The sequence below is a fragment of the Mus caroli genome, chromosome 1, assembly GCF_900094665.2.
Source record: "Mus caroli chromosome 1, CAROLI_EIJ_v1.1, whole genome shotgun sequence".
Classification (NCBI taxonomy): domain Eukaryota; kingdom Metazoa; phylum Chordata; class Mammalia; order Rodentia; family Muridae; genus Mus; species Mus caroli.
The window spans coordinates 66,296,793-66,322,581 of record NC_034570.1 but is presented as its reverse complement, the minus strand read 5'-3'; the positions used below and the strand labels follow the sequence as shown (position 1 = coordinate 66,322,581).

Sequence of the window (25,789 nt, the reverse complement as noted above, 5' to 3'; positions counted from 1 at the left end):
GCCAGCCTGGTCTACAGCTTGGTGAGTTCCAAGACAGCCAGGGCTAATAACAGAGAAACCCTGTCTCAAAAGAAAAACAACAAAAAACCTTATTTATTGGGAGAGTAAACTCTTTTATGTGCCATGGTGTACAAAGGCAGGCATATGACATCTTAGCAGAGTCTTCTTTTAATCTACCATGTGGGTTCCAGAAATCAAATTCCAGTCTATCAAGGTTCACACAGTAAGCCATGTACCTGGCCCTATTCTCATTCAAAACTCACTGGTATCTTTTGCCTGCCTTCCTTCCTAATTGTATCCTCCAGGGCCTCCATGAACTGTTTCCTATGAGCTATGTAAATGTGCTAGTCTGTTATTAGAAACTATTTGGGTGTGTGTATGTTTTCCCCGAGACAGGGTTTCTCTGTACAGCACTGGCTATCCTGGAACTCACTCTGGTTGGCCTTGAAATCTGCCTGCCTCCACCTCCCAAGGGCTAGGATTAAAGGCGTGTGCCACCACTGCCTGGCTCTATTTCTTATTCTAACAATGATTGCTAAGCACAGAATTTGAGACACTTTGAGGCATTCTATCTCAACATTGCCAATCATAAAGTTAAAACTCTGAAAGTTGCTCTGCATCCTGTGGCATCAAATATCTAAGCAAGATTTTATACATACTCATGTTTATATGCACACAGAAATCAGCATAACTTCTAGGAGTGGTCAATCCTCTATCAAGTAGAAGAGCTCTCAGGCTTCCACTTAGAACTGTCTCATCTGGCCCAAGATTTAATTCTTTATGTGAAAATAATTATGATTTGCTTTTTTTTATAAATGATAAAATTAGTTATCAGTAAATGTTTGATTTTTATGCCTCTTTCCTACTCACATATCTACAGCCACATAAATATTTCCCTGGCACTCCCCACCCCAAATCAAGAAGCAATCACGATAGTAGGCTCTCTTCTAAATCCCTGCCTTTGCCCAGCACCAGAGCCTCTGAGAACCTTGTAACAGAACAAAGGTCAAGCTCAACCCAGGAAGGAGCAGGTGGAAGCCAACCTAATGCAACTCAAAAGGCAGGATCTATCTCCTCCACTTTCCTACTTGTGGCTTCATCCACTGGATACCACAAAATAAAAATAGCCATGAATCTTGGCTCTGGGGTCTAAGACCAAAATTCAAACCCAGCTCCATCATTTAGAAATTATATATATTTCTTGGGGGCTGGAAAAATGGCTTAGCACTTAAGAGCACTGGCAATTCTTCCATCACATAGTAACACAACTGTCATTCCAGTTCCAGGGGATCTGGTGTCATCTTCAGACACCAGGCATACAGGATACAGACACACACATATAGTAACCCCCCCCCCGGCCCCCTCCCCAAAACCCTGCACTTCTCACACACCCATTATTCACACACAAATTGAACTGCTCACTTGAAATTTCAAGCGGTTACTGCTATAGGTCTAGTAAGTGCTGCTTAGGACGTTTCTAGGCAGAACTGGAGCACAGGTAACAGGAACCGAGTAAACCTCAGAAGAAGGCAGAAGTGACTGCTGTGTAAGACGGGGATGGGCCCACAAAAGGTCAGCCTTTAAAGAAAATCACTGTTCTGGACTTGGAATGCACAGGACTAGTCTGGTGGCTCCCAAGGAGTCCAGTAGCTTTGACATGGCCGGTCAAAGCATAACTGGCAAACCTGGCAGTTAACTGTAAAGTTTCAGAAAGGCTAGCCATAAAACTAATCCTAAATATATTAAACCCTAAATTTGTCAGGAGACCCTCATTTTTGTTATTTACCTATGTATTATCATTTATTTCCTACTGAGTACTCACACTATATTCAATTCAATCTTATTAACATTTATATAAATATTCTAGTTTCAGTTTGCTGACAATATGTAGCAAACCAAGCTATGTACGTAATTGTCTTAGCAACATTTTTATTTCTGAAAAACTAAAATTTTAAGCCAGATGTATCTACACTTGTAAGGAGAACCAGGCATTCAAGGCCAGCCAGGGTCACACAGTATGTCTTAAAACAAGCATCTTTCGAAATTAAAAAACAGAACACACACCAAATGTTTTAATTAACCACAAACAAGGCAAAAAAAAAAAAAGGTTACGTAAATAACCCGTTTATTGCAGGCTAGGCAAGTCTCAGACAGCAGGGCTTCTACTGGTCTTTCAGTTCCTTCAGTCTTCTGATGGCAGACTTCACTGTGACTGCAGAGGTGGTGCTGTGAAGAAAAACCATTTCCAACATAACTGTGACTGTTAATATAGAACACCCGAGTATATCTGTCCCACCGTTCCCCTGTAGTCCTGAAATCTCCTGATTTTCTCCTGGAAAGAATGATAGTGTCCTTCGCCAATACCAACCATGCTGCAATGAACCTTACCTAACAAGGCCAGTGCTGATGTCACACTGGCATGGTGGCACCCTTCAAAAGCCACGACTTGGGGCACTTTCACTATTCTAAGGTGCTCGAGTATCTGGTTTCTTCAATATTGAAAAAAGAGGCAGACCCAGACTCCACGAGATCTTAAGGTGCTCTCCTTTGTAGACAGGAGAGCAGAGGCCTATGATAAGTTTTAAGCTTACACCCCCAAACCAAACAGCCAGACCACACACTGAATGTATGAATAGTCAGTCACCTATCAGGACAGAGCACTTGCTACCACTCCTCCTTGTGCACTCAAGCTGCTCTTAAACACACTCAGACTGTTTTTTTTTTCAATACCAAGAAATCAGGAAAAACTGCAACCCACATGTTCACCTCCCTCAGCAACTAGCCACACTCAGAGGGCCATGCTGGAAGTATAAAAACACCATACCACTTGGACACCAGAGACTTATGGCCAGCAAACTCGGGGGTGGAGGGGCAGCTGTTGGTTTGAGATGCCAAAGTTCTTAAGAACAAAGCAAACAATGACAGGAGGCTTCATCTCAGCAACATCTGGCTCTGTCAAGGTCACAGCACTAAATACGCCCAAATAGCCTCAAAACGTTCTATACAATCCTAAATCAGCTAACCTCAAACCATTTTATAGAAATAACCTGTAGTGTTAAGTCAAGTCCAGCACAAACACCAATGGACTTAGATCAACCATAATTTTCCAAAGATCCTGGTGACTGTACAATTCAAAAGGAATATGAGAATCAAAGTCTGAACTTTTATCTATAACCATAACTTTGTTTTTGAGACAGAGTTTCACTGTGTAGCCCTGACCAAAAACGATTACCTTTTAAACCCAAACGCATTATTTGCTTTGCCAATCATAAAAACTAAAACAAGTCCGATATGCACCAAAGCTGGAACACGGGCTGTGCAGTCCATAGCCTTTCCTATACCACAGAGGAAAGCACTCACTTGTAGGTCCAGGCCCCGCCGGCCACTGTTTTCATGCAGGAACCACAGTGCCAGATGCCGACAGCTCGTCTCTTCATCTTGGTCTATAAGTAGTTAAGATCTTGTTATGAAATATGTAAAAAAAAAAAAAAAAAAATACATCCCTGAGACTTCCAGAGAGTAAACTACGCAAAAGCCAGCTTATCCATTAGCAGTTAAATTCTAGTAACCCACGCAGAGTATTATTTACAGGCTAGACAGACCTCTTTGGGGTTGGTACAGATGCACTGACATTGCTATCACTTTCCCAAGATCCAAGATCCTGACTTTTCCCTCTCCAAACCATTCACCCTTAAGTTCCTCCCTAGTTGCATGTAAACAAAGAATGCTCCGCAAAAGGCGAGCCCAAACCGCCTGAGCTCGGGAGCAATGGTACCCTTCTCCCCAACCGACTTGCCTTGCCACAGAAGGAACAAGTGTACTTGGCGTGCTGGCTGATTTCAATTTTCTTCACCATTTTCCGGAGGGAGGCACCATAGCGGGTCCCGTACTTGCCGACGATGCCGACCTTCTTGGTGCGTTTAGCCTGTGGACAGAGGAAAGGAACAGAGCAGAGACATTGAGCCAGTCGGTGCACGGCAACGCGCCGCTGAGCACAAACTTGGCTGAATCCTGTTTTCCCTCAAGCTCAACCATCAAGGAAGTCGCCCGCGGAGCGCCAAAAGGTTCCGGACTGTGCATTAACCACCGCGCAGGGCCAAGCCCCGCCGAGCCCCGCCGAGCCGCCTCCGGCCGCGTACGGGGCTCCAGACGCCGGGAGGATCCCGACAGCAGACAGGACAGGGACAGCACAGACTACCCGAGGTGGGCTGAGAGCGGGAAGCCGGAGATTATGGCAGATGACGATGGATAGCGACTTCCAAAGCGGTTACGCAGACACTCACCATGTCGCCGGAACCCAAGCCCAAATCCGAAGAGGAAGAGACGCAATGCGCATGCGCGGTTTTAGACCTGCGAGCGGAAGTGACGCGCTTCCTCTCTCGGAAGTGAACTGAGTGTTCTGGCGGTTTATTCGCTGTCTCCGCTGGGGAATGCATAGATGCGCGGAAGCGGTTCACGAGCTGGAAGCGCATCCTTCTTAGCTTACACATAACCAAAGTTCTGCAGAGCAGGTGCGATTTCTTGCGTTCTGTTCGCGAGGAGACAGGTTTTAGGTGGCTTGCCTTTAAGTGTTTAAAGCACGACGTTTGTGACCTAGGCGCATTGCCTACCCACTACATTATACTCCGGAAAATCGCCAGGCCCGGTGCTAGATGCTGGCCATAGTAAACGCCTAGGATCCGCTCCCAGGCCGAGTTACAGTTCGGCTGGGAGACAGTCATATTCGTCACGATTAAAAGTTACGAAATGGGCTGGAGAGATGGCTCAGCGGTTAAGAGCACAGGCTGCTCTTCTGAAGGTCCTGAGTTCAAATCCCAGCAACCACATGGTGGCTCACAACCATCTGTAATGAGATCTGATGCCCTCTACTGGTGTGTCTGAAGACAGCTACAGTATACTTACATTAAATAAATAAATCTTTAAAAAAAGAGTTATGAAATGTTGCTGAGCAGAGTTCTGGGGATAATGTGAGGAATAGAGGCTACCTGAACCCAAGACCCTAAAGTGGTAGTTCTCAAGCCCTTTCTTTAATTCTTTCTTTCTTTCTTTCTTTCTTTCTTTCTTTCTTTCTTTTTTTGGGGGAGCGGTTCGAGACAGGGTTTCTCTGTGTAGCCCTGGCTGTCCTGGAACTCACTCTGTAGACCAGGCTGGCCTTGAACTCAGAAATCCGCCTGCCTGTGCCTCCCAAGTGCTGGGATTAAAGGCGTGTGCCACCAAGCCCCGCTCTGAAATTTTTAAACACTTCTTTCTCCTAAAATTTTCTTAAATTTTAAGATTTCCAGTGGGAAATGATGTTAATATTTGATTTTAAAGAAGCCTTTCTTGGGGCTAGAGAGAGGGCTCATTGACTCTGCTTTCCTCAAGGGCCTTGGCCGTGGTTTGGTTCCCAGCACCCACATGGTGGCTCAAAAGTGCATGTAACTCTACTTCTAGGAGACTCCTTCTTGTGACCTCACGTGGTCCACAGATACGTGTACAGGAAAAATATCTATACATAGAAAATAAATAAATATTTGGAAAGATTTGTCTTTAAAAAAAAAAAAAGAACTGATTCTCTTTGTAATGTGAAAGTTTGTGAAACTCTTAATTCTTAAGTATTTTTGTACATTATTTATTTAATTTTATCTCTGCTTTGTTTTCCTCTTGGAACATGTAATTTGGGGCTAGCATTTATGAGTCTACCATAATTTGAGATTGTGTTTATTTATTTATGTGTTTATTTGTATTGGGATTGATCCTAGGGCTTCATACATGCTACCCAAGTTACTATAATTGAACTGTACACCCAGCCTTTTCTTATTTTTTATTCTGATACAAGGTCTCACTAAGTTGTCTAACTTTGAACTCCCTTTAGAATTCAGGTAGTCCTTTATCCTGCCATGCCAGCTTTTTGAGTAGCTAAATATAGGCCCAGGATGGTTACATTGCTCTTTTAAGTGACTTTTAGTCTTTTTGACTCTAATTCATTGTAAGAAAGACATCTTACACAGCGACCCACTTCATACAAATCTAGTAAAATCAAGAATCCCATAAAACAGTATATGCCATTGTGTGTGTTATACTCCAGTTACTAGCATATTGTACCATATTTTCTCTTTGCTAGCTTATTAAAAACATGCCAGTTACTATTTTCTTCATAAATGGTTCTCAGTCATGTTTACCCACTCTTTCCCAGGACACAGCAATATCTGCAGACATTTGATAAGGGTGGTGTTATCCTCTAGTGAGGAAGAGGACAATGATTTATGCATAGACAACTACACACACACATACATACACACATGTACTCAGACATCACACCTGATCTGTGCCAAGACTGAAAAACCCTACACTGTATTATTTTTGTTTTTTAACTTGTAAAAACAGAAAAAGGTTTCCACAGAGCATAGTTAAGGGGTTCAAGACAGCCTAAGGGAGTTACTGGATTTAACTTGCTTTTTTATTTTTTTTTAAAAACTTCTTGGGTATTTTCAAGATTATAATATAATTAAATCATTTTCCCTTCCCTTTCTTCCCTCCATACCCTTCCCTATACTCCAATTTACTCTTGTTCAAATTCATAGCATTATAACAATTTATTGGTTATTGTATTCATTTATCTCTCTATATATGTATATTCCTAAGTGTAACCTACTGATCATATACTATCTTATTTGTGTGCATGTCTTCAGAGCTAACCATTTGTGGTGTGCTCTTCTCTGGGGAAGACTATCTGTCTGTTTTTCAGATATCTTGGTTGCCTTCAGTTGTGTGTGTGTGTGTGTGTTGGGTGTTGTATCTATTGGTGTTGTATTTGTTTATTTTGGTAGTCCTGTTTGTGAGAGTTTATGGGTGAATCTTGTGACATTGCTAGGAGAAAAAGTCTCATAGAATACTTCGTGACCCTCCTCCATAATGTCCCCTGAACCTTCCCTGAGTATGGAAGTGCTTTATAGACGAATTCATTGGGACTGGACTCCACAACTCTTTATTTTAATTGGTGGTTATATTTTTCTGTAATGGTCTTTTTCTCTTGAAAAGTGAAGTTTCCTTGATGAGGGGTGAGTTCTACACTTATCTCTGGGTATAAGGACAAATATTTAGTATATAATAAGAGATTATACTGGTTTAGCTAAATGGCGGTTGTCCATGACTTCATTAGCCCTGGATAGTTGCTTTGGTCTCTAATACCAGGCATGGTCTCTGTCATTTTGAGAATGTCTTAAGTTCAACTCGAGAGCTTTGGTTACTGCCGAGGTACTGTACTCTTAGAGTTATTGTGCCATGTTAGTTGTTGTGGTTCTAAGGTGTCATAGCTGGGTAGGACTATGGGTTATTTACCTCTTTTACAAGCTTGCAGGGCTCTTTCTGATACCATGAAAGTTAGTCCTCAGTGAAGAGGCATTCAGGTCAGTTCTATCAGCTTGTCTTTGATGGGATCTCATGGTGGGTGATATTATAGTAGGAGGACACGTGCAACTGGGAGGGATGACAGAATAACCAAGGACTCACAAGAACTTTAGAGCCTGTTGAGAGCAGTTCACCTAGCAACATAAGACCTCCCACTAGGCCCACCGCTTAGTCTTGCCACATTAAGGGCCAAACTTCCAACACATGAAGGTGAAGGGAGCAAGCCTTATCAATCATATCCCAGCCTCATTTAATGGCTTATTTTGGGACAGGATTGGAATAAGTTACCCAAGCTAGCCTTGAATTCACTGTATGGAGTAGGTGTCTTCAGTTATGATCCTTCTGCCCCAGTCTCCCAAGTAGCTAGGATTGCACCAGGCCTAGCTTATCCTCACTTGATCCTAATGAAATACAACCAAGGCTAAAAACTTCCTATAACAGAGTCTAAAGAATAACAGTCAGGAGCAATCAGTTTAGACGTCTGCTTCCTGTTCACTTCCTGCTTCCAGAACACTTGCCCTGCTCTCTGGCTTCTCTCGTTTTGATAGCATGATAATCAGTTCCTCACCAACACCAAACCATTTCCTGTTGAATCTCCTGACCTGTGACCTGAATTAATCTCCTCATTTAAGTTACCCAGACTCAGGATTGCTTGTTGTCTAATTTAGATGGATTTATTTTATGTGCACTAAGTGTTTAGCTTGCATGTATGTAAGTATACCACACGTGTGCCTAGTATGGAGGAGGTAAGAAAAGGGTACCAGAGTGGGTTGGGTCTCCTGGATCTAGAGTGACAGACAGCTTGTAAATCTGGATCCTTTGCAAGAGCAACGGTTGCTCTTAACTGTTGAGACATTTCTCCAGCCCCTTGTTTTTTGTTTGTTTTTTGCTTTCTTTCTTTCTTTTTTTTTTTTTTTTGCAACAAAAAACAAGTGAATACAGAAAACTAGCAGTGCTGAATAAGGTCCATATTGACACTATCCTTGAAAATGCAAACGTGGCTGTGCAATTAGAGGTGGGTGGAGAATGGAAGAGTTTGAATCTAAAATATTGTAACCAGAGCATGTGGTTCTGGGGACAGCTCAGCAGATGAGGAAGCATGGCACTAGACAGAAATAAGGATCTGCCTGGAAATTGCAATGACAATGCCGTTGCTATGTTTATGCAGTAACAATACATGTGCTATCATGCTGTAAAGAATGCAGTATGCAAGCCGGGCATGGTGTCGCACGCCTTTAATCCCAGTACTTGGGAGGCAGAGGCAGGCGGATTTCTGAGTTCGAGGCCAGCCTGGTCTACAAAGTGAGTTCCAGGACAACCAGGGCTACACAGAGAAACCCTGTCTCAAAAAAAAAAAAAAAAAAAAATCTAACAAATCAACATCAAAAAGACTAATTGGGAAAATCTGTTCTTTATAGTGGTGTGGCATGCCTAAAGTTATTATATATGCTGTGTAGCCTTATATCACCTATGTATTATACTGTAATGTAGACTAACCTACATCTCCACATGGTTGGATTGTTCTAGGACTTCTTAAGATTGCACTTTAGTAAACCTGTGTTTCTCTACCCCATTAAAAATAGAATGACTTGTTTACTCATTGGACCCTGAGTAGAAGAGTCTAATAGGGCATTAGAGTAATTTACAGAGATGGACCTTCTTGGACCTCTATACTTAGAGGAAGATTGGTCATTATGGTAGAAAGGGTGGATTACTGATTATGTGTGAATTAAGATATGTGCAGTTTCTTCTGTATCTAAAATGCTTTTATCTGTCAACAGGTACAACTGTAACTGCTCTAAAGTTGTTTAAGAATCTACCTGTAAGGAAACAATTTTACTCAACAGCTAAAACGTGTAAAGATGAACTGAAAACTGTACTGGACCTTCTCATAAGCTATGGTGTCCTGAAACCTGACGTGAGGATTACTTTTGTACATAATAAGGTGAGCATTGTTATATTTTGTAAGAAAATTTTGTAGCACTATAATGAAGAGACGGTTTAGCCTGTATTAATGCATGCCATGGAGTGGACATTTACCATATTCCACAGTTGTACTAGTCTAACCCCCTAGTAGGAAGCGGGTCCTGTGGAGGTGATTAGGCCATGAGGAGCCCTCAGAAATTGGCTATGTGAAAAAAAGCCAGAAGAGTGGCTTCTGTCTTCTGTCACCTGAGGATGGGGAAAAGGAACCAAGAGTTGGCCTTCATCAGAAACCAAACCTGTTAAAACCTTAATCTTAGCTGTGCAGTTTGTGGTATTTTTTAACCAACTCCAGGACAGTATATAGCCTTCTTTCTTCCCTAAAAAGTTTGGTCCACATCCTTCAGTTTTGTCTTTAGTATATAAGGAGCACTGAAGACCTATGGGAAGTCTACTAGAACCTTACACTTTATAATACCTGCTGTACTGGCTATTTTTGTGTCAACTTGACACAGCTGGAGTTATCACAGAGAAAGGAGCTTCAGTTGAGGAAATACCTCCATGAGATCCAACTGTAAGGCATTTTCTCAATTAGTGATCAAGGGGGAAAGGCCCCTCTTGTGGGTGGGACCATCTCTGGGCTGGTAGTCTTGGTTCTATAAGAGAGTAGGCTGAGTAAGCCAGGGGAGGCAAGCCAGTAAAGAACATCCCTCCATGGCCTCTGCATCAGCTCCTGCTTTCTGACCTGCTTGAGTTCCAGTCCTGACTTCCTTTGGTGATGAACAGCAAGCAGTATGGAAGTGTAAGCCGAATAAACCCTTTCCTCCCCAACTTGCTTCTTGGTCATGATGTTTGTGCAGGAATAGAAACCCTGACTAAGACACCTGCCATCAGTGATTCCTGGAGACTTTCATCCAGGAACAGCTCTGGAGTGTGTCCCTTAGGCAGGTGAAGATGGGCAGTACTTTTTCCCCATTTGAGACCCAGAATTGTTTAAGATTTCTAAAGGCCACTTCAGCTCACTTCCTGTGTAGTGAACCTTGGAGAAAACAAAGGTTTTTTTTTTTTTTTTATATATATCTTTTCTGGACTTTCATTTTTCCTTGATTCCACATAAGCACATTGAAATAGTCAATGGATGGAGAGCAGATTCACACAGGAGTAGATGGGAAATGGGGAATTAACCTTCAGTGATACCAGAATCCATGGGTACCAGGTGTTTGAGTCTGCTGATGTCCTCACAGAACATGCAAATGAATTGGTGATGTACCAGTTTGCAATTGTCCTCCGAACTGAACTCAGAGAAGTTTAATGTGTTATTTAGAGTTATACAGCAGGTAAAGGGTTGAAATGGGATTGGAAACTGGCATACCATGGAGTACGGGGTTTTTTGCTTGACTGAGGTCTCTTCCCAGTTCACACTGTGTTGTCCTCTCCATACTTTAGAATATTTGCAGTAACTGAAGGAAACAGTATTACCTGAATGTATATGAGGAACTTAAAGCTCAGAGTGACAAAAGAATTCATTTTTTTAGGTATACAAATTTATTCTATAATTGCATATCAACTTTTATTAACCATTTTATTCATTCACACTTCAAATGATATCCCCCTTCCCACTTACTCCTCCACAATGCCCCCCCCCCCAACCCTTTCTCCTTCTTCCCCTCCCCTTTGCCTCTGATTCCTGCCTCACTCCTCCAGCATCCCCATGCACTGGGGCATCAAGCCTTCCTCCCCTCCCATTGATGTCAGATAAGGCCATCCAGTGCTACATATGTATCTGGAGTCTTGGCTCCCTCCACGTATACTCTTTGGTTGGTGGTTTAGTCTCCAGGAGCTCTGGGTGGTCCAGTTAGTTGTTATTGTTCTTCCTATGGGGTTACAATTCCCGTCAGCTCCTTTAGTCTTTTCCTTAGCTCTTCCATTGGGGTCCCCAGGATCAGTCCTATGGTTGGCTGTGAACATCCACATCTGTATTGGTCAGGTGGTGGTAGAACCTCTCAGGAAACAGCTATGTCAGCAAGTGCTTCTTGGCAGCAGCAATAGTGTGGGGGTTTGGTGTCTGCAGATGGGATGAACCCCTAGGTAGGGTGGTCTCTGGATGGTCTTTCCTTCAGTCTCTGTTTCATTTTTTTTTTTTTTTTTGTCCCCGTCTTTCCTTTGGACAGGAACATTTCTGAGTTAAAAATTTTGAGATGCTTGGATGGCCACATCCCTCTACTGGGGACCGTGTCTTTCTAATGGAGGTGATCTCTATAGGTTGTATCTCCCCCTTTGTTGAGTATTCCGGCTCAAGTCATCACCATTGAGTTCTGGGAGCCTCTTGCTTCCCTGGAGTCTGGACTTTCTAGTGGCTACTCCCAGTTTCCCATGCCACACTGTTACATGTTTCTATTGTGTTTTCTGACCCTCTGTACTTCTCTCCTGTCCCTTCCAGTACCTGCTCTGCCCCTGTTTTTTTTTCCCCTCTCCCTCCTCTCTTCCTCCAGGACCCTTCCTCCCTCCCTCTACCTCCTGTGGTTATTTTGTTCCCCCTTCTATGTAGGATTGAAACATCTAAACTTTGGTCTTCCTTCTTCTTCTTCTTAAGCTCCATATGGTTTGTGGGATGTATCGTGGGTATTCTGAGCTTTGCAGCTAATATCCACCTATCAGTGAGTACATATCATGTGTGTTCCATTGTGTCTGGGTTACCTTGCTGAGGATGATATTTCCTAGTTCCATCCATTTGCCTGCAAATCTCATGTAGTCATTGTTTTTAATAGCTGAGTAGTAGTCCATTGTGTAATTATATCACATTTTCTTTATCCATTCTTCTGTCAAGGGGCATCTGGGTTCTTTCCAGCTTCTGGCTATTATAAATAAGGCTGCTATGAACATAGTGGAGCATGTGGCCTTGTTATATGTTAGAGCATCTTTTGGGTGTATGCCCAGTAGTGGTATAGCTGGGTCTTCACATAGAACTATTTTCAGTTTTCTGAGGAACCACCACATTGATTTCCAAAGTGGTTTTACCAGCTTGCAGTCAAACCAGCAATAGAGGAGTGTTCCTCTTTCTCCCTATCCTCGCCAGCATCTGCTGTCACCTGAGTTCTTTTTTTATCTTGGCATTCTAATTGGTGTGAGGTGGAATTTCAGGGTCGTTTTGATTTACATTTCCCTGATGAGTAAGGATGTTGAACATTTCTTTAAGTGCTTCTCAGCCATTTGCGATTCTTCAGTTGAGAATTCTCTGTTTAGCTCTGTACCCCAGTTTTTAAAAGGTTTATTTGGTTCTCTGGAGTCCAACTTCTTGAATTCTTTGTATATTTTGGATATTAACCCTCTATCAGAGGTAGGGTTGGTAAAGATCTTTTCCCCATCTGTGGGTTGCCATTTTGCCTTACAAAAGCTTTTCAATTTTATGAGGTCCCATTTGTCAATTGTTGATCTTAGAGCATGAGCCATTGGTGTTCTATTCAGGAAAATTTTCCCCTGTGCCAATATTTTCGAAGCTCTTTCCCACTTTCTCTTCTTTTAGATTCAGTGAGCATATCTGGTTTTAAGTTCTAGCCAGAGCAATTAGGCAACAAAAGGAGATCAAAGGGATACAAATTGGAAAGGAAGAAGTCAACGTATCACTATTTGCAGACAATATGATAGTATACATAAGCGACCCCAAAAATTCCACCAGAGAACTCCTACAGCTGATAAACAACTTCAGCAAAGTGGCTGGATATAAAATTATCTCAAACAAATCAGTAGCTTCCCTCTACTCAAAGGATAAATGGGCTGAGAGAGAAATTAGAAAAACAACACCCTTTACAATAGTCACAAATAATATAAAATACCTTGATATGACTCTAACCAAACAAGTGAAAAATCTGTATGACAAGAACGTTAAGTCTCTGAAGAAAGAAATTGAAGATCTCAAAAGATGGAAAGATCTCCCATGCTCATGGATCGGCTGAACTAACATTGTAAAACTAGCCATTTTACCAAATCAAGCTACAGATTTTCATTGCAATCCCCATCAAAATTCCAACTCAGGTCTTCACAGAGGTAGAAAGTAATTCTCAAATTCATCTGGAATAAGAAAACCCAGGATAGAAAAACCATTCTCAACAATAAAAGAACCTCTGGTGGAATCACCTTCCCTGACCTCAAGCTGTACTACAGAGCAATAGCGATAAAAACTGAATGGTATTGGTACAGTGACAGGCAGGTAGATAAATGGAATAGAATTGAAGATCCAGAAATAAACCCACACACCTATGGTCACTTGAATTTTGGCAAAGAAGCCAAAACCATCCAGTGGGAAAAGACAGCATTTTCAACAAATGGCGCCTAGTTCAACTGGTGGTTGTCATGTAGAAGAATGAAGATTGGTCCTCTCTCTCTCTCTCTCTCTCTCTCTCTCTCTCTCTCTCTCTCTCTCTCTGGTTTTTCAAGGCAGGGGTTTTCTGTGTAGCTCTGGCTGTCCTGGAACTCACTTTGTAGACCAGGCTGGCCTCGAACTCAGAAATCCGCCTGCCTCTGCCTCCCAAGTGCTGGGATTAAAGGCGTGTGCTACCACTGTCCAGCTAGATTGGCGCATTCTTGTCTCCTTGTACAAATCTCAAGTTCAAGTGAACAAAGGAATTCTTTCATATGTTTTAGTGAGTATGTTTAACCATGATGTTAAAAATTATTTCTTTTATTATATTTAGTATATTTTAATATATACTATAATACAATATAATTTTATTTCTTCCCTGAGCTTCCTGTAAATCCCTCCTTATACCCCTTCTTTATGTCTTTGTATGGCTTCACCTCCTCTTTTTCATTAAATTTTACATACATATATGTATCTATGTATATATTCTTAAATACATTTGCTTGTGTTTTTACTAACTTGTCAGAAGAATCTTTATTTTCATGCCATGTGAAATGTTTATGATAAAAATCTTTAGTCATCTTAAAAACGAAAAAATTAAGAAGTGTCAGCCACCTGTTCCTGCTGGCAGAGAGCTCTACCAGATGATACCTTGAGACCCTTCCAGCTGTGATGTGCTGGGGCGCCTCAGGTTGTTGATGGACTGGCTCATCCTGCTAAAATAACCCTGGGACCTCTGGATCCAGAGGACATTTAGTAGTTAGAAGTTAAATGTCTCCAAGTTAAGAAAAGAGCAAGGTCAAAAGAAACATAATCAGTAAGGGGAGCCTGGTTTATTTTTATCAAACTTTAAACAACACCACCCTCTCCCAGAAGAGTGACTTCAGCAATTGTTCGCATGGGTAGCTCTTATTTTCCCACCCTATTTTAAAAGTCACTCCACAGGCATCTGGATGGATGTTCTTTTTGGTACTGTCAACATCTTACACCTCATTGGCAAGCACGTGGGATTTTGCCATTTTCCCTCTATCTGTGGTCTCATCCTCCAGCATGCTGTGTGCCTCTTAATTGATGTTCAGTACATGTTTGTTGCATAATAGGATTCCAGACGGGCTGCAGCCTAGCACTGGCCCATGCCACTTCAAGATTTCTGTTATAAAAGCAAATGCACAGTAGTGGAAGCTGAGATCTAGAGAGAGAGGTTAGAGCATTTGTTCTCATGGGGTCAATCTCTGGACTGTGGCCATCGGGCACATTCTCGGCCTAAGGAGCAATCTGCATGTGGGAGGCCCTAGGACAACTTTAGCCGGCTCAGGGGTTTCCCAGGAGTTTGAACCAACTTTAACCCTCAGCACAGGTAAGGCCCTCCCAGCTTCCCTGAGCATCTCCTGCGCTCTGGTGAGGCGGGGCTTCTCTGAGCGTCAGTTGTGAGGCGGGGCTTTCCTGAGTGTCTCGTGCGCGCTTCAGTTGTGAGATGGTTCTGGGCAGTCTGAGAAGCCATTCCAAGCAAAGGCTGTCTCTTCCTGGGAATACCTTAGGGACCATCCTCAAAGCAACTCTCCTTAGCCAAGAAAATCATTTCCAAGTAGGCCTCTCCCTTTTCCTTGTCTCTTCCCATGACCATGGCAGTTGCTGTTGATTATGATCACAAGTCTTGGAGAAGGGTTCCGATTCTCAAAATGTTGAGCCCCCATCATGTCCTGGGATCTCCTAAGTTTACATGTTGGCTGCTATGAAGTAGTAGAAAAATGCCCCCGCAAGCTGGATTCTATGCACAGTGTCAGCATTGACTGCAAAATACAATTTCTCTCCCCCACCCCTGTGTAATCCAGAAACAGGTATTTTAAGAAGGTCTAGGTGACTTCGATGCAAGGTAAATTTCAAAAATCACTATAGTGAAGGAAGGCCAATGGCATTAAAGAAGTAAAATAAGTACCGTGTTTTATATGGGGAGCATCTTAGATGCTCAGAAAAGAATAACAGTTACTATTGTGAAAGCAGCATTCAGTTGTTCCGGGCGTGCAGGTCTCAAGAGCTTCTAAGAAGGGAAGGACGGTGTGTCAGAAAGGATTGAGTAAGGAGGCAGAAAAGAGGAGGAGGCGGTTAAAATGATTTACAATGAAAAATACAAAGCAGTAGCTTCTCATATACAAACTTAATGTTTTTCTAAAATACAGGCACATGCCATTTAATGATGAAGTTCTGTTTAGTTTTTTTACCAAGTTTTTCACACAAGTTAAGGTTATTTAAAAAAAAAATCTCAAGCAACCAAATCATTAGATTGCCCTGTCGACAATTCTGTGGGACATGTTTTTGATTGATGATAGATACAAAAGGGCCCCATCTCCTGTGGGTAGCATTATCTCTGCTCAGATAGTCATGGGTGCATAAAAAAGCAAAGTGAGAAAGCCTGAGGTAGCAAGCCAGTAATCGATCTCTTACTGATCTCAGCCTCCAAGTTCCTACCTTGGTTTCCCACTGATGATGGGCTGGGTGGCCTGGAAACTAAATTAACCCTTTCCTCCACAAGTTCTTTGGCTATGGCATGCATCACAGCAGTGGAAACTTAATTGGGATGGACAGGAAGAGTGGGAGCTGTTTCACTGTAGTATAAACATTGTAGAATGTTCCTACACAAACTAGGATGTTATATATAATCTTATGAGACAACTGTCAGTGTGGTCAGTTGTTGGCAGAATTGTGTACAGCACTGAGTATTTCTCAGTAACTTTTGACTGAAAAGCAGAGCTTTTCAAGTAATTTTAATGTGATTGATGCAAAAGATTTTACAACCTTAAGAATTATAATTAAAATTTAAGTTTCTTGTGATTCAATTAATTGGAGGTTGAAAAAAGTACAGACTGTCCATGAAAAGATTAGCTCGCTTTAGAAAGATGAAAAGTGCATATTTAGTCTAGAAAAAGCCAACTTCCTTGCCATGACAAATACTACTGCTTGTTTGCTTTGTTGCAGAAACTTCAAAAAGAACACACTAGATTTAATTAGAAATGTCAAGAATAGTTAAAAAAGGAATAGTTAAAATTGATCAAGAACAAGATGAAGAAACCTTCCGGGAAAATTTAGCAGTGCAAAGAAATGCCTCTGCTTTTTTTGAAAAATACGATAGAACTGAAGTGCAAGAATTATTAACAACAACACTGGTCAGCTGGCTGGCTGCCAAGGATGATGCTCGTTCTCAGCTAGAAACCCCGTGTGGACTCATGAGTCAAATGAATAATGCAGGCTTCTCCACTGCCATCCTACTGACTCCTGTAGACCCTACTGCCCTCTTAGACTACAGGGAAGTCCACCAGATCTTAAGGGAGTTGGCCATTGGAATTTATTGCTTAAATCAAATTCCTTCAATCAGTTTAGAAGCTAATTTTGATCAGAGTAGTTCTTGTCAATTACCTCCTGCTTATTATGATACCAGGGTTGGACAAATTTTGATCCAGATTGACTACATGCTAAAAGCACTGTGGCATGGAATATACATGCCCAAAGAGAAACGAGCCAGATTCTCTGAATTGTGGCGCACAATCATGGACATTGATCTAGATGGGAAGCCTCAAACAACTAAAGATGTATTTTCTGAGTTTAGTTCAGCAGGTAAGACTTTTGGCATAAAATATATTTTTTGATCACACTTTTCTTCTCCTCCAACTCTTTCTTGCTATCTTTAAAAAACAAACGGGCAAACAAACAGATGAAAGAAACTTAGAAACTTCTCTCTCTCTCTCTCTCTCTCTCTCTCTCTCTCTCTCTCTCTCNCNCACACACACACACACACACACACACAGTGCAAAATCAGAATCCATAATATATAAGTAAAAGGCCAATAAGACAAAAAGTGTCCAAACGAAGCAACATGATACAAAAAGCCCACAAAAATACTGTTGAGTTCATTTTGTGTTGCCATCTGGGCATGGGACCTACTCTGAAGTCTGGTAGGTATATTCAGTGAGACTCCATTGTAGAAAATTTAGTTTATCCTTTGCAACCAAATACCAATTACAGATAGCTCCTTAGTCATAGGCTGAAGTCCATATCCACTTCCCCATCTCAGAGCTGGTTTTCCATCTGGTTTGAACCTGTACAGGCCCTGTGCATGGTGCGTATGCACATAAATCTTATTGTGATCATGCATGGTTCTTAGGGGAAGTATTGTCATCTTACTTACAATTAAAAAAACCAAATACATACATACTCACACACATATATACACACACATATATCTTTATACTTATATATAGTTATTATATAATTTAAGTGAGCTTACAGAATATGTTTCCCTGTGGGTTTTTCTATCTCTCTATCCCCTTCCCAATTAAGAGCCATCCCATTTCCCCCATTATACCTGTCCCCTACTATTGCCCTCTTTGGAACTTCATTCCCCTCTGCCTTACTACAATGCTTTTATACTTTCCTGGCTTCTAGTACCTCAGGTTATATTCTCAGGTCTAAAAGACAGAACATATGGCCTTGCTTTCTGCATCTGGGTTACCCACATACAGTATTTACCAGTTTCATTTATTTATTTGTTACTTTCATTTTTCTTTACAGCTGAATAGAATGTTGTTGTAACATATGTACCACTTTTTTACTGTCCATTCATCAGTTGAAGGACATTTAGGCTGTTAGCACATTCTAGCTATTGTGAATAAAGCAGCAACATAAACATGGTTGTATCTCTAGAGCAGGCTATTGAGTCCTTGGGGCACTCCCAGGAATAGGATAGCTGCGTCATACGATAGAATTCCCCACATTTACTTCCATGGTGGCTGTCTCAGTTTTCAATTCTAACAGGAGTGAGTGAGAAGGGTTCCTTTGCCCTGGATTTTGCCAGCCATTGTTGTTAGTTGTTTTCATGAACTTAGCCATTCATTCGTTGTGACTGATGTAATCTGTGATTGTTAACAAGGATGCACGCTTTAAAGGATATTTCTCAGCCATTTTTTTCATTTCCTCTTTTGAGAACTCTTTTCAGATCTGTAGACTATTTTCAACTGGATAATTTGTTTTCTTGAATTCCAAGTTCTTTGTGTATTCTGGATATTAATCTTCCAACAGGTTTACACAGAGACCTACAAAAGCATTTTCTCCTGCACGTATGTCATGTAGGGTATTGCCTGTATTTTCTTCTAGTAGTTTCAGCATTTCAGGTTCTGCATTGAGGTCTTTGACTTACCTGGAGTTGCTTTTTGTGCAGAGTAATAGATGTAGTTCTAATTCTATCCTCCTACATACGTACATTCAATTTCCCCACCAGCACTTGTTGAAGATATTATCTTTCAGCCAATGTATATTTTGGACATCTTTCTCAAATATCATAGCTATAGCCAAAGTTTGGCTGTAGCTATGTGCATTCATGTTTGGGCCTTCTATTTTCTTTCATTGATATACATATCTATTTTTGTGCCAAGATCATTTTGTTTTTTATTGCTATTTCCAGCTTAAAATCAGGAATGGTAATAACTCCAACATTGTTTTTTTTTTTTTTTGCTCAAGATTACTTTCGATTTCCAGGATCTTTTGTGGTTCCATATGAATCTTAAATTTCTTTTTCCTATTTCTGTGAAGAATATTATGGGGATTTTTCTTGGGATTGTACTGAATCTGTAAATTGCTTTTTGGTAAGATAGTGATTTTCCAAGACTTTTTCTGTATCATCAAACATGGATTTTTAAATTTAAGTCCATTTATATATGTTATATGGTTTGTATATGCTGGGTCCAGGGAGTGGCACTATTAAGAGGTGTGGCCTTGTTGGAGGAAGTGTGTCACTGTGAGTGTGGGCTTTAAGACCCTCATCCGTAGCTGCCTAGAAGCTGGTCTTTCCCTGTTTGCCTTCGGAACAAGATGTAGAGCTCCCAGCTCCTCTTTAGCACCGTGCTGCCATGCTCCCACCTTTATGTTAGTGGACTGAATCTCTGAACCTGTAAACTAAACCCAATTAGATATTGTCCTTTATAAGAGTTGCCTTGATCATAGTGACTGTTCACAGCAGTAAAACCTAACTAAGACAGTATGATTTATTATATATACTTACATATAACCATGCTGAACCATCCCTGTGTTGCTCAGATAAAGTCAACCTGATTAATGGTGGGTGACATTTTTAGTATATGCTTGTATTCAGTTTGCAAGTATTTTATTGAAGATGTTTGAAGATTTTTTTTTTAACTTAATAGAGGTTTTTAAGATATTCTCTTACAATGTCCTGGATTTCTTTGTCATATGTTGTAGTATTTTTCTGTTGATCTCTGATTCTGGTCTTCTAGGTCTCCTCTTTCCTTTATTTGGATAACTGTGCTAATGTCTATTGCCATGATTATCTTTGCAAAGAGTGAGCCCTTAGATTTGTTGATTCTTTACGTTGCTTCCTTTACTTTTTCATTCGTTTCTGTTCTGTTTATTATTAATTTTTTTGCCGTCTACTGGTTTGAGGCTTGGTTTGTTCTTGCTTTTCCTAAATTCATGAGATGCATCACTAAGTCATTTATTTTTGATTTCCCCTTACCCCTGATTTCTTAATGTAGGAGTTTAGAGCTTATGTTGTTTTAATTTCTCTTCATTCCAGGGATTAAAAAAAAACCTTTTAAACATCTTCAAAATACTAGATTTATTTATTATTTTATGTGTATGAGTGTTTTGCCTGTATGTATTTATGGACACCATATTCATGCCTTGTGCCTAGAGAGATCCCCTAGGACTAGAGTTATACATGGTTGTGAGCTGCCACAAGGATGCTGGGAATTGAACCCAGGTAACTGCTGAGCCAATTCTTCTGTCCTATTTCTTTATATCTTCCTTGATACATTCACCATTTAGCAATATGTTACTTAATATCCATGCATTTTTGTAATTACTAGAGATTCATTTGATCTTAATTCCACATTTTATTAAGATTGTGGCCAGATAAAATAGAGTCATTTCAGCTTTTCTAAATTTGATAAGATTTAGTTGTTGTGCCAGTATGTGGGGTATTATAGAGAACCTTCCATGAGCTGCTGAATAGAGTGTATATTCTTTGGTGTTTAGGTAAAATATTATAGATATTTTTAGGTCCATTTGGTGTATGATGTCATTTAATTCTGATGTTTGTTTAGCTTCTGTCCAGATCTCTGTATATTGGAGGAAGTGGGGTACTGAAATCACCTCCTATTTTTGAGCTCAAGTTAATCTGTCTCTTTAATTCTAGTGGTACACTTTTTTTCTAAATGAAATTGGGTGCACTAGAGTTTGTTGCATAGATTTTTAGAATTATATTGTGTTCTTTATTCATTATTACTTTGATTAGAACAACACATCCCTCTTTATATCTTCTAATCAAGTTTAGTTTTAATTCTACTTTGTCAGATACTAAGGTAGCAACACCTGCTTGTTCCCTAGTCCCATTTGCTTGGAAACTTTCTTTCAATCCTTACACTTTAATGTGGTGATTATGTTTAAATCTAAAGTGAGTGTCTTGTAGACAAAAGAAAAGTGGATTTTCTTTTATTTTTAAGACTTGTTTTATTTTAATGACTGAACCACATACCTACACAGCCAGTCCACTATGTACAGACATGAAGGAAGCTGTATTTCATGGTCTCTTCCATTTTGGACAGAGTGTTGGCCTGGATGTGCTCTTTGCGCTCTGGTTTGTGCTTTCTTGGTCTTAGCCCTTTGAACTTCAGCCTGGGCAGCCAGAATTGTCTTATAGGCCTTTAGCTTGTGGATATACTCCATGAAAGTCCGCTTGGTTTTTTTTTTGGGGGGGGGTTTGTTTTGTTTTATTGTTTTTTTTTTTTTTTAATACATTCCCTTTGACCCTCAGGTACTGGCTGTGATACTTTTGGCAGTCAATCTTAAATTCACAGTAACTCCTGAGAAGCCAGCACAGGATTTGAATCCTTCTCATCCAGGGTACCTTCTAGGGCATTCAAATATTGGCAGTACCCTTCCACTACTCTATGCCCATGCCTGCCCTCTGTCAACCCAAGGTGTTTTTCAGGCATCAAGCTCAGAAATGGACAGTCACAAAAGGACAGTCCCAGGCATCAGGATGATCAGCCCATCTTTGGTCACTATCTAGGTCTGCTGACATTGAGTTGACATTGGCGATGTCATTGGTCACTTTACCACAGCAGAGGACACTAGAGGCAAGCCTCTTCTGAAGCCTAAGTTGGAAAATGCAATAGCAAAAGGAAAACTGATTTTTTTTTCTTAATCTTTTTGACTTACCTGTGCTGTTGGGGGAGTTGAGGCTGTTATTGACCTTAAAGCTGTTATTGAAAGTTGTGTGTTGATTATAGTCATTAAATTGTGGGGCTTTTTTGTTTGTTTTGTTTTGCTGTTTGTGTCCTTACTCATGGTTTACATTTCAGTCATTTTAGTCACATTGTTTTCTTTATACATTCTTTCAGCTATACTTATCCCTCCCTCTCGTTATTGTAGTATTGCTTCCAGTATTCTCTGTGGGGCTTGATTCTCTGTGGACATGAATTCTTTTAGCCTTTTTATACAACGGATAAAATTATGGCTCCTTCAATTATGGCTGATAGTTTTGCCAGGTAAAAGTGTCTGGATTTGCATCTGTGTTATGTTATGAGTACGCTAGTCTAAGCTTTTCTTGCGTTTAAATTGTCCACTGGGTAGTTAGCTGTTTTTCTGATGGGCTTTCTTTTTTTTTTTTTTTTAAATTTATTTATTTATTATGTGTAAGTACACTGTAGCTGTCTTCAGACACTCCAGAAGAGGGAGTCAGATCTTGTTACGGATGGTTGTGAACCACCATGTGGTTGCTGGGATTTGAACTCCGGACCTTTGGAAGAGCAGTCGGGTGCTCTTACCCACTGAGCCATCTCACCAGCCCCTGATGGGCTTTCCTTTGTGACTTGTGATTTTTCTCATTCAGTATGCTTTCTTTATTCTGTGTATTTAGTGTTTTAACTATAATATGCTATGAAAAGTTTCTTTCCTGATCCTGACTGTGTTCTGTGTGCTTCTTGAATGGATATGTCTTCTTAATTTGGAGACAGGTTTTGTTTTGTTTTGTTTTGTTTTGTTTTGTTTTGTTTTGTTTTGTTTCTGTGATACTGTTGAGGATTCTGCTTCTTCATCTTTGCCTACAATTCATAGATTTGGTCTTTTTGGTGACTCAATTTCTCTATATTTCTTTCCTGTGACTTAAAAAGTTTTCATAGTCTTGGTTAGGGTGGAGTTGGGGTTAGGGTTGCAGTTAGATTCCTCTGCTTTATCTTTAAGTCCTGATAGTCTATCTCCTACTTAATCCATTCTACTGCTAAGGATTTCTCCTTTTTAAATTGTGTTATTGAATATTTAAACTCTATCTTCATTTTAGCTTGTTTCTTTTCACTATTTCCATTTTCTTCTCATTATTGAATTTAGGTTTTAGAGTTTGAGTTTTCTTTGTTATCTCATTCATCGATGTATTTGTGCTTTCTTGGATGGGATTCAGGAGTTTATTCCCATCCTCTTTAAGTTCATTGAGCTATTTGTGTCCTTTTTTTTTTTTTTTTTTTTTGGTTTTTCGAGACAGGGTTTCTCTGTATAGCTATGGCTGTTCTGGAACTCACTTTGTAGACCAGGCTGGCCTCGAACTCAGAAATCCGCCTGCCTCTGCCTCCCGGGTGCTGGGATTAAAGGCGTGTGCTACCACGCCCAGCTTGTGTGCTCTTTAAACTCCTCAAATTCTCATCATAGATAAAATTTTTCTTTTAAGTTCTATGTCCTGAGGTTCATTTGGATAATTTTCATTGGAGAACATTTCTATATGGGGTTTGTAGGCCTTGGGGGAGATATACTATATTGACCTTTCATATAGTTTGTATTTTTGTGATGTGACCGGGGCATGTAAAATTCTTTTTAGGGTTGTATGTCGGATGTGAGATTTTAGGCTGCCTTTGTTGAGTTGTAGTTTGGTTTTCTTTCTGTTGTTGCCCAAGTTTGGTTGATCGCAGATCAGACGAGAGGAGGAAATAGTAAGCCAAACTCTTAAGGTAGTGTTGATTTCAGATTGGTAGAATGGGGTGATACCAAGTCAGTTGTAACCAAGCAAGTGCACAAATGGGACAATAGGTGCACCTGTTTGAACTTATGTGCAAGATGCCCTGCCTTAGATATGCTTAGGAGTATGAGATGACATGGGTGGGCTGAGGTATTGGGAATTCACCAAGTTAGGCCAGCACATAGGCAGTTCAGTTGAGGTTAGGCCTGAAGATTGTAGGCAATGTGAGAAGCTAAGAGTTCAGGGAACTATCAGGCTGTGCCAGCACCTATAATGTGCAAGTAGGCATCAGACTGAGGTTTGCAATGATGTAGGCAAAGGGGATTCTGGGAGACTCACTAGGCTGGCAAAGTACATAGGATGTGTGTCCATGGATAGGCCTGGTGTTGAATACAGCCTGTTCCTTGACAACTTTATACTTGTAGGTGATGCCTTTGCATTCTCTTCCCTAACCCTTAACTCACTCTCATGCTATTAATAGCCCCTTTCCAAGACTCATGAATTTTGGTTTTACATTGTGATCCACTTTGTTTAACCAGGGCCTTTTGTTTAACAGTTGGAACCTAGTAGAATCAGCAGTGGGCACACAACTGAAGGCCATGACTCTCCCTTTCCATAAATGTCTTATTAGCTATGAGTTTGGCAGCCTGACTGCTGGGGGGCCCAATTCTGTGACAACCTAGTAGAGATGTCCACATCTGGAGTTCATGATTACAACAACTGTGCCTTGCCCAGAAAATTTCATGGAACCTTTCCTTACCTCTGGTCTCTTACTACTTATTTTTCTTCTTACTGTGAAGGTTTGGTTGATATTACAAATGACCCAGACTTTGATGGGATCTATGATGAAGACATGAATGAAGATCCAACATATGAGCCCAATAGCCCTGAAGAAAAGGCTGTGTTTATGAAATATGCTGAAAGTATGATGATGAAGCTGACATTCAGCACCATCCAAATTCAACAGCACGAAAACATCTTTATATTTGAGACAGCCTATTGGCTTTCCAATGCTATAAAGTACAACCAGGATTATCTTGACATTTGTACTTACCAGAGACTACAAAAAAGACTGTATCTTCAAAAAAAAGTTATTCAAAAACACTTTGAGAAAAAAAAAGAAATCAGAAGAGGGATGGGCTATCTGAAGTTAATATGTTTTCTGATTCCATTTTTACTCAGTTTAAAAAGGAAGATGAAAGTTCCATATCTAAATAGTCTACTTCCACCTTTTTCAGGTAAGAGGATAAGCAAAAATAGATCTTTTTTTTTTTTTTGCTGCGATTTTAGAAAATTATTTTTCAAATAAGTAGTATGTGTGTTCTCATTGCTACCCAGTAATAGGAGCTGATCATTTTTATCATCTGGTGTGGTGGTTTGAATAAAGATGTCCCACATAGGCTCATGTACTCAAATGAATGGCCATCAGTGAGTGGCACTACTTGATTAGGAGTATTGGGAGGGATTAGGAGGTGTGGCCTTGTTGGAGGAAGTGTGTCACTGGGGTTGGCTTTGGGGTTTCAAAAGTTCAAGCCAGGCCCAGTGTCTCTGTCTCCCTACTGCTTGCAAATGCAGATGTAGAACTCTCATCTACTTCTCCACTGCCATGTTTGACACATGTGTCATGTGCTTCTGGCATTGAATAAAACTCTGAAACTGTAAGCCAGCCCTAATTAAATAAATGCTGTCTTTTATAAGCGTTGCTGTGGTCATGATTTCTGTTTACAACAATAGAACATTGACTAAGATAACTGAGAGATACCTACTTAATTCTTTATGGTATCTCTTTTGCCTAAAGTACCTCAAGAAAGATTTTGTTGTCATTGTTTAAATGAAAGTTATCAAAAACAAAGAATTTGAATTCCAATAATTGAGGAATTATATGTTAATGTCTACTCATAAATGTCAACCAGAATATTATGACCATGCTTTATAAATGTTTATATAGTGAAACCACAAGAAATGCTTAAGATTCATTAAACAAATTTATTTTATTGTTAAAAATTAAATACTTAGCAAACACAGGAGTGGATGTTCACAGTCAGCTATTGGATGTATCACAGGGCTCCCAATGGAGAAGCTAGAGAAAGTACCCAAGGAGCTAAAGG

General features: G+C 40.4%; 2 protein-coding genes across 4 annotated transcripts in view; one reads left to right on the top strand and one right to left on the bottom strand.

Annotated features, from left to right (window-relative positions):
* Positions 1–2,108: 2,108 nt before the first annotated feature.
* Positions 2,109–4,349, bottom strand: Rpl37a (ribosomal protein L37a). Its single transcript, XM_021168452.2, has 4 exons — positions 4,284–4,349; positions 3,797–3,925; positions 3,361–3,443; positions 2,109–2,226 (listed from the first exon to the last, which is right to left on the bottom strand). Exons 1-4 carry the CDS (start codon positions 4,284–4,286, stop codon positions 2,163–2,165), a joined length of 279 nt encoding a protein of 92 aa, XP_021024111.1. The 5' UTR covers positions 4,287–4,349; the 3' UTR covers positions 2,109–2,162.
* Positions 4,350–4,417: 68 nt separating this feature from the next.
* The window catches only part of Ankar (ankyrin and armadillo repeat containing), a 66,654-nt gene continuing 45,282 nt past the window's right edge, over positions 4,418–25,789 (top strand). For 2 of the 3 annotated variants that reach the window (XM_021167911.2, XM_021167919.1), the window contains exons 1-3: positions 15,153–15,542; positions 16,643–17,278; positions 24,482–24,919. In XM_021167911.2, coding sequence (XP_021023570.1) covers positions 16,678–17,278; positions 24,482–24,919 — 1,039 coding nt within the window. In that variant the 5' untranslated portion in view covers positions 15,153–15,542; positions 16,643–16,677. Of the gene's footprint in view, positions 4,512–9,170; positions 9,335–15,152; positions 15,543–16,642; positions 17,279–24,481; positions 24,920–25,789 lie in introns of those variants that run through there. The other variant, XM_021167928.2, reaches the window with a different exon arrangement.

What these genes read in the sequence shown, in the direction of transcription:
- Rpl37a (XM_021168452.2), bottom strand. An exon ending in CTTGTTCCTTCTGTGGCAAG is followed by an intron (nt 3,444 to 3,796) that starts GCAAGTCGGTTG and finishes AACTACTTATAG; the next exon opens with ACCAAGATGAAGAGACGAGC. An exon ending in GGCGGGGCCTGGACCTACAA is followed by an intron (nt 2,227 to 3,360) that starts GTGAGTGCTTTC and finishes TTTTCTTCACAG; the next exon opens with CACCACCTCTGCAGTCACAG.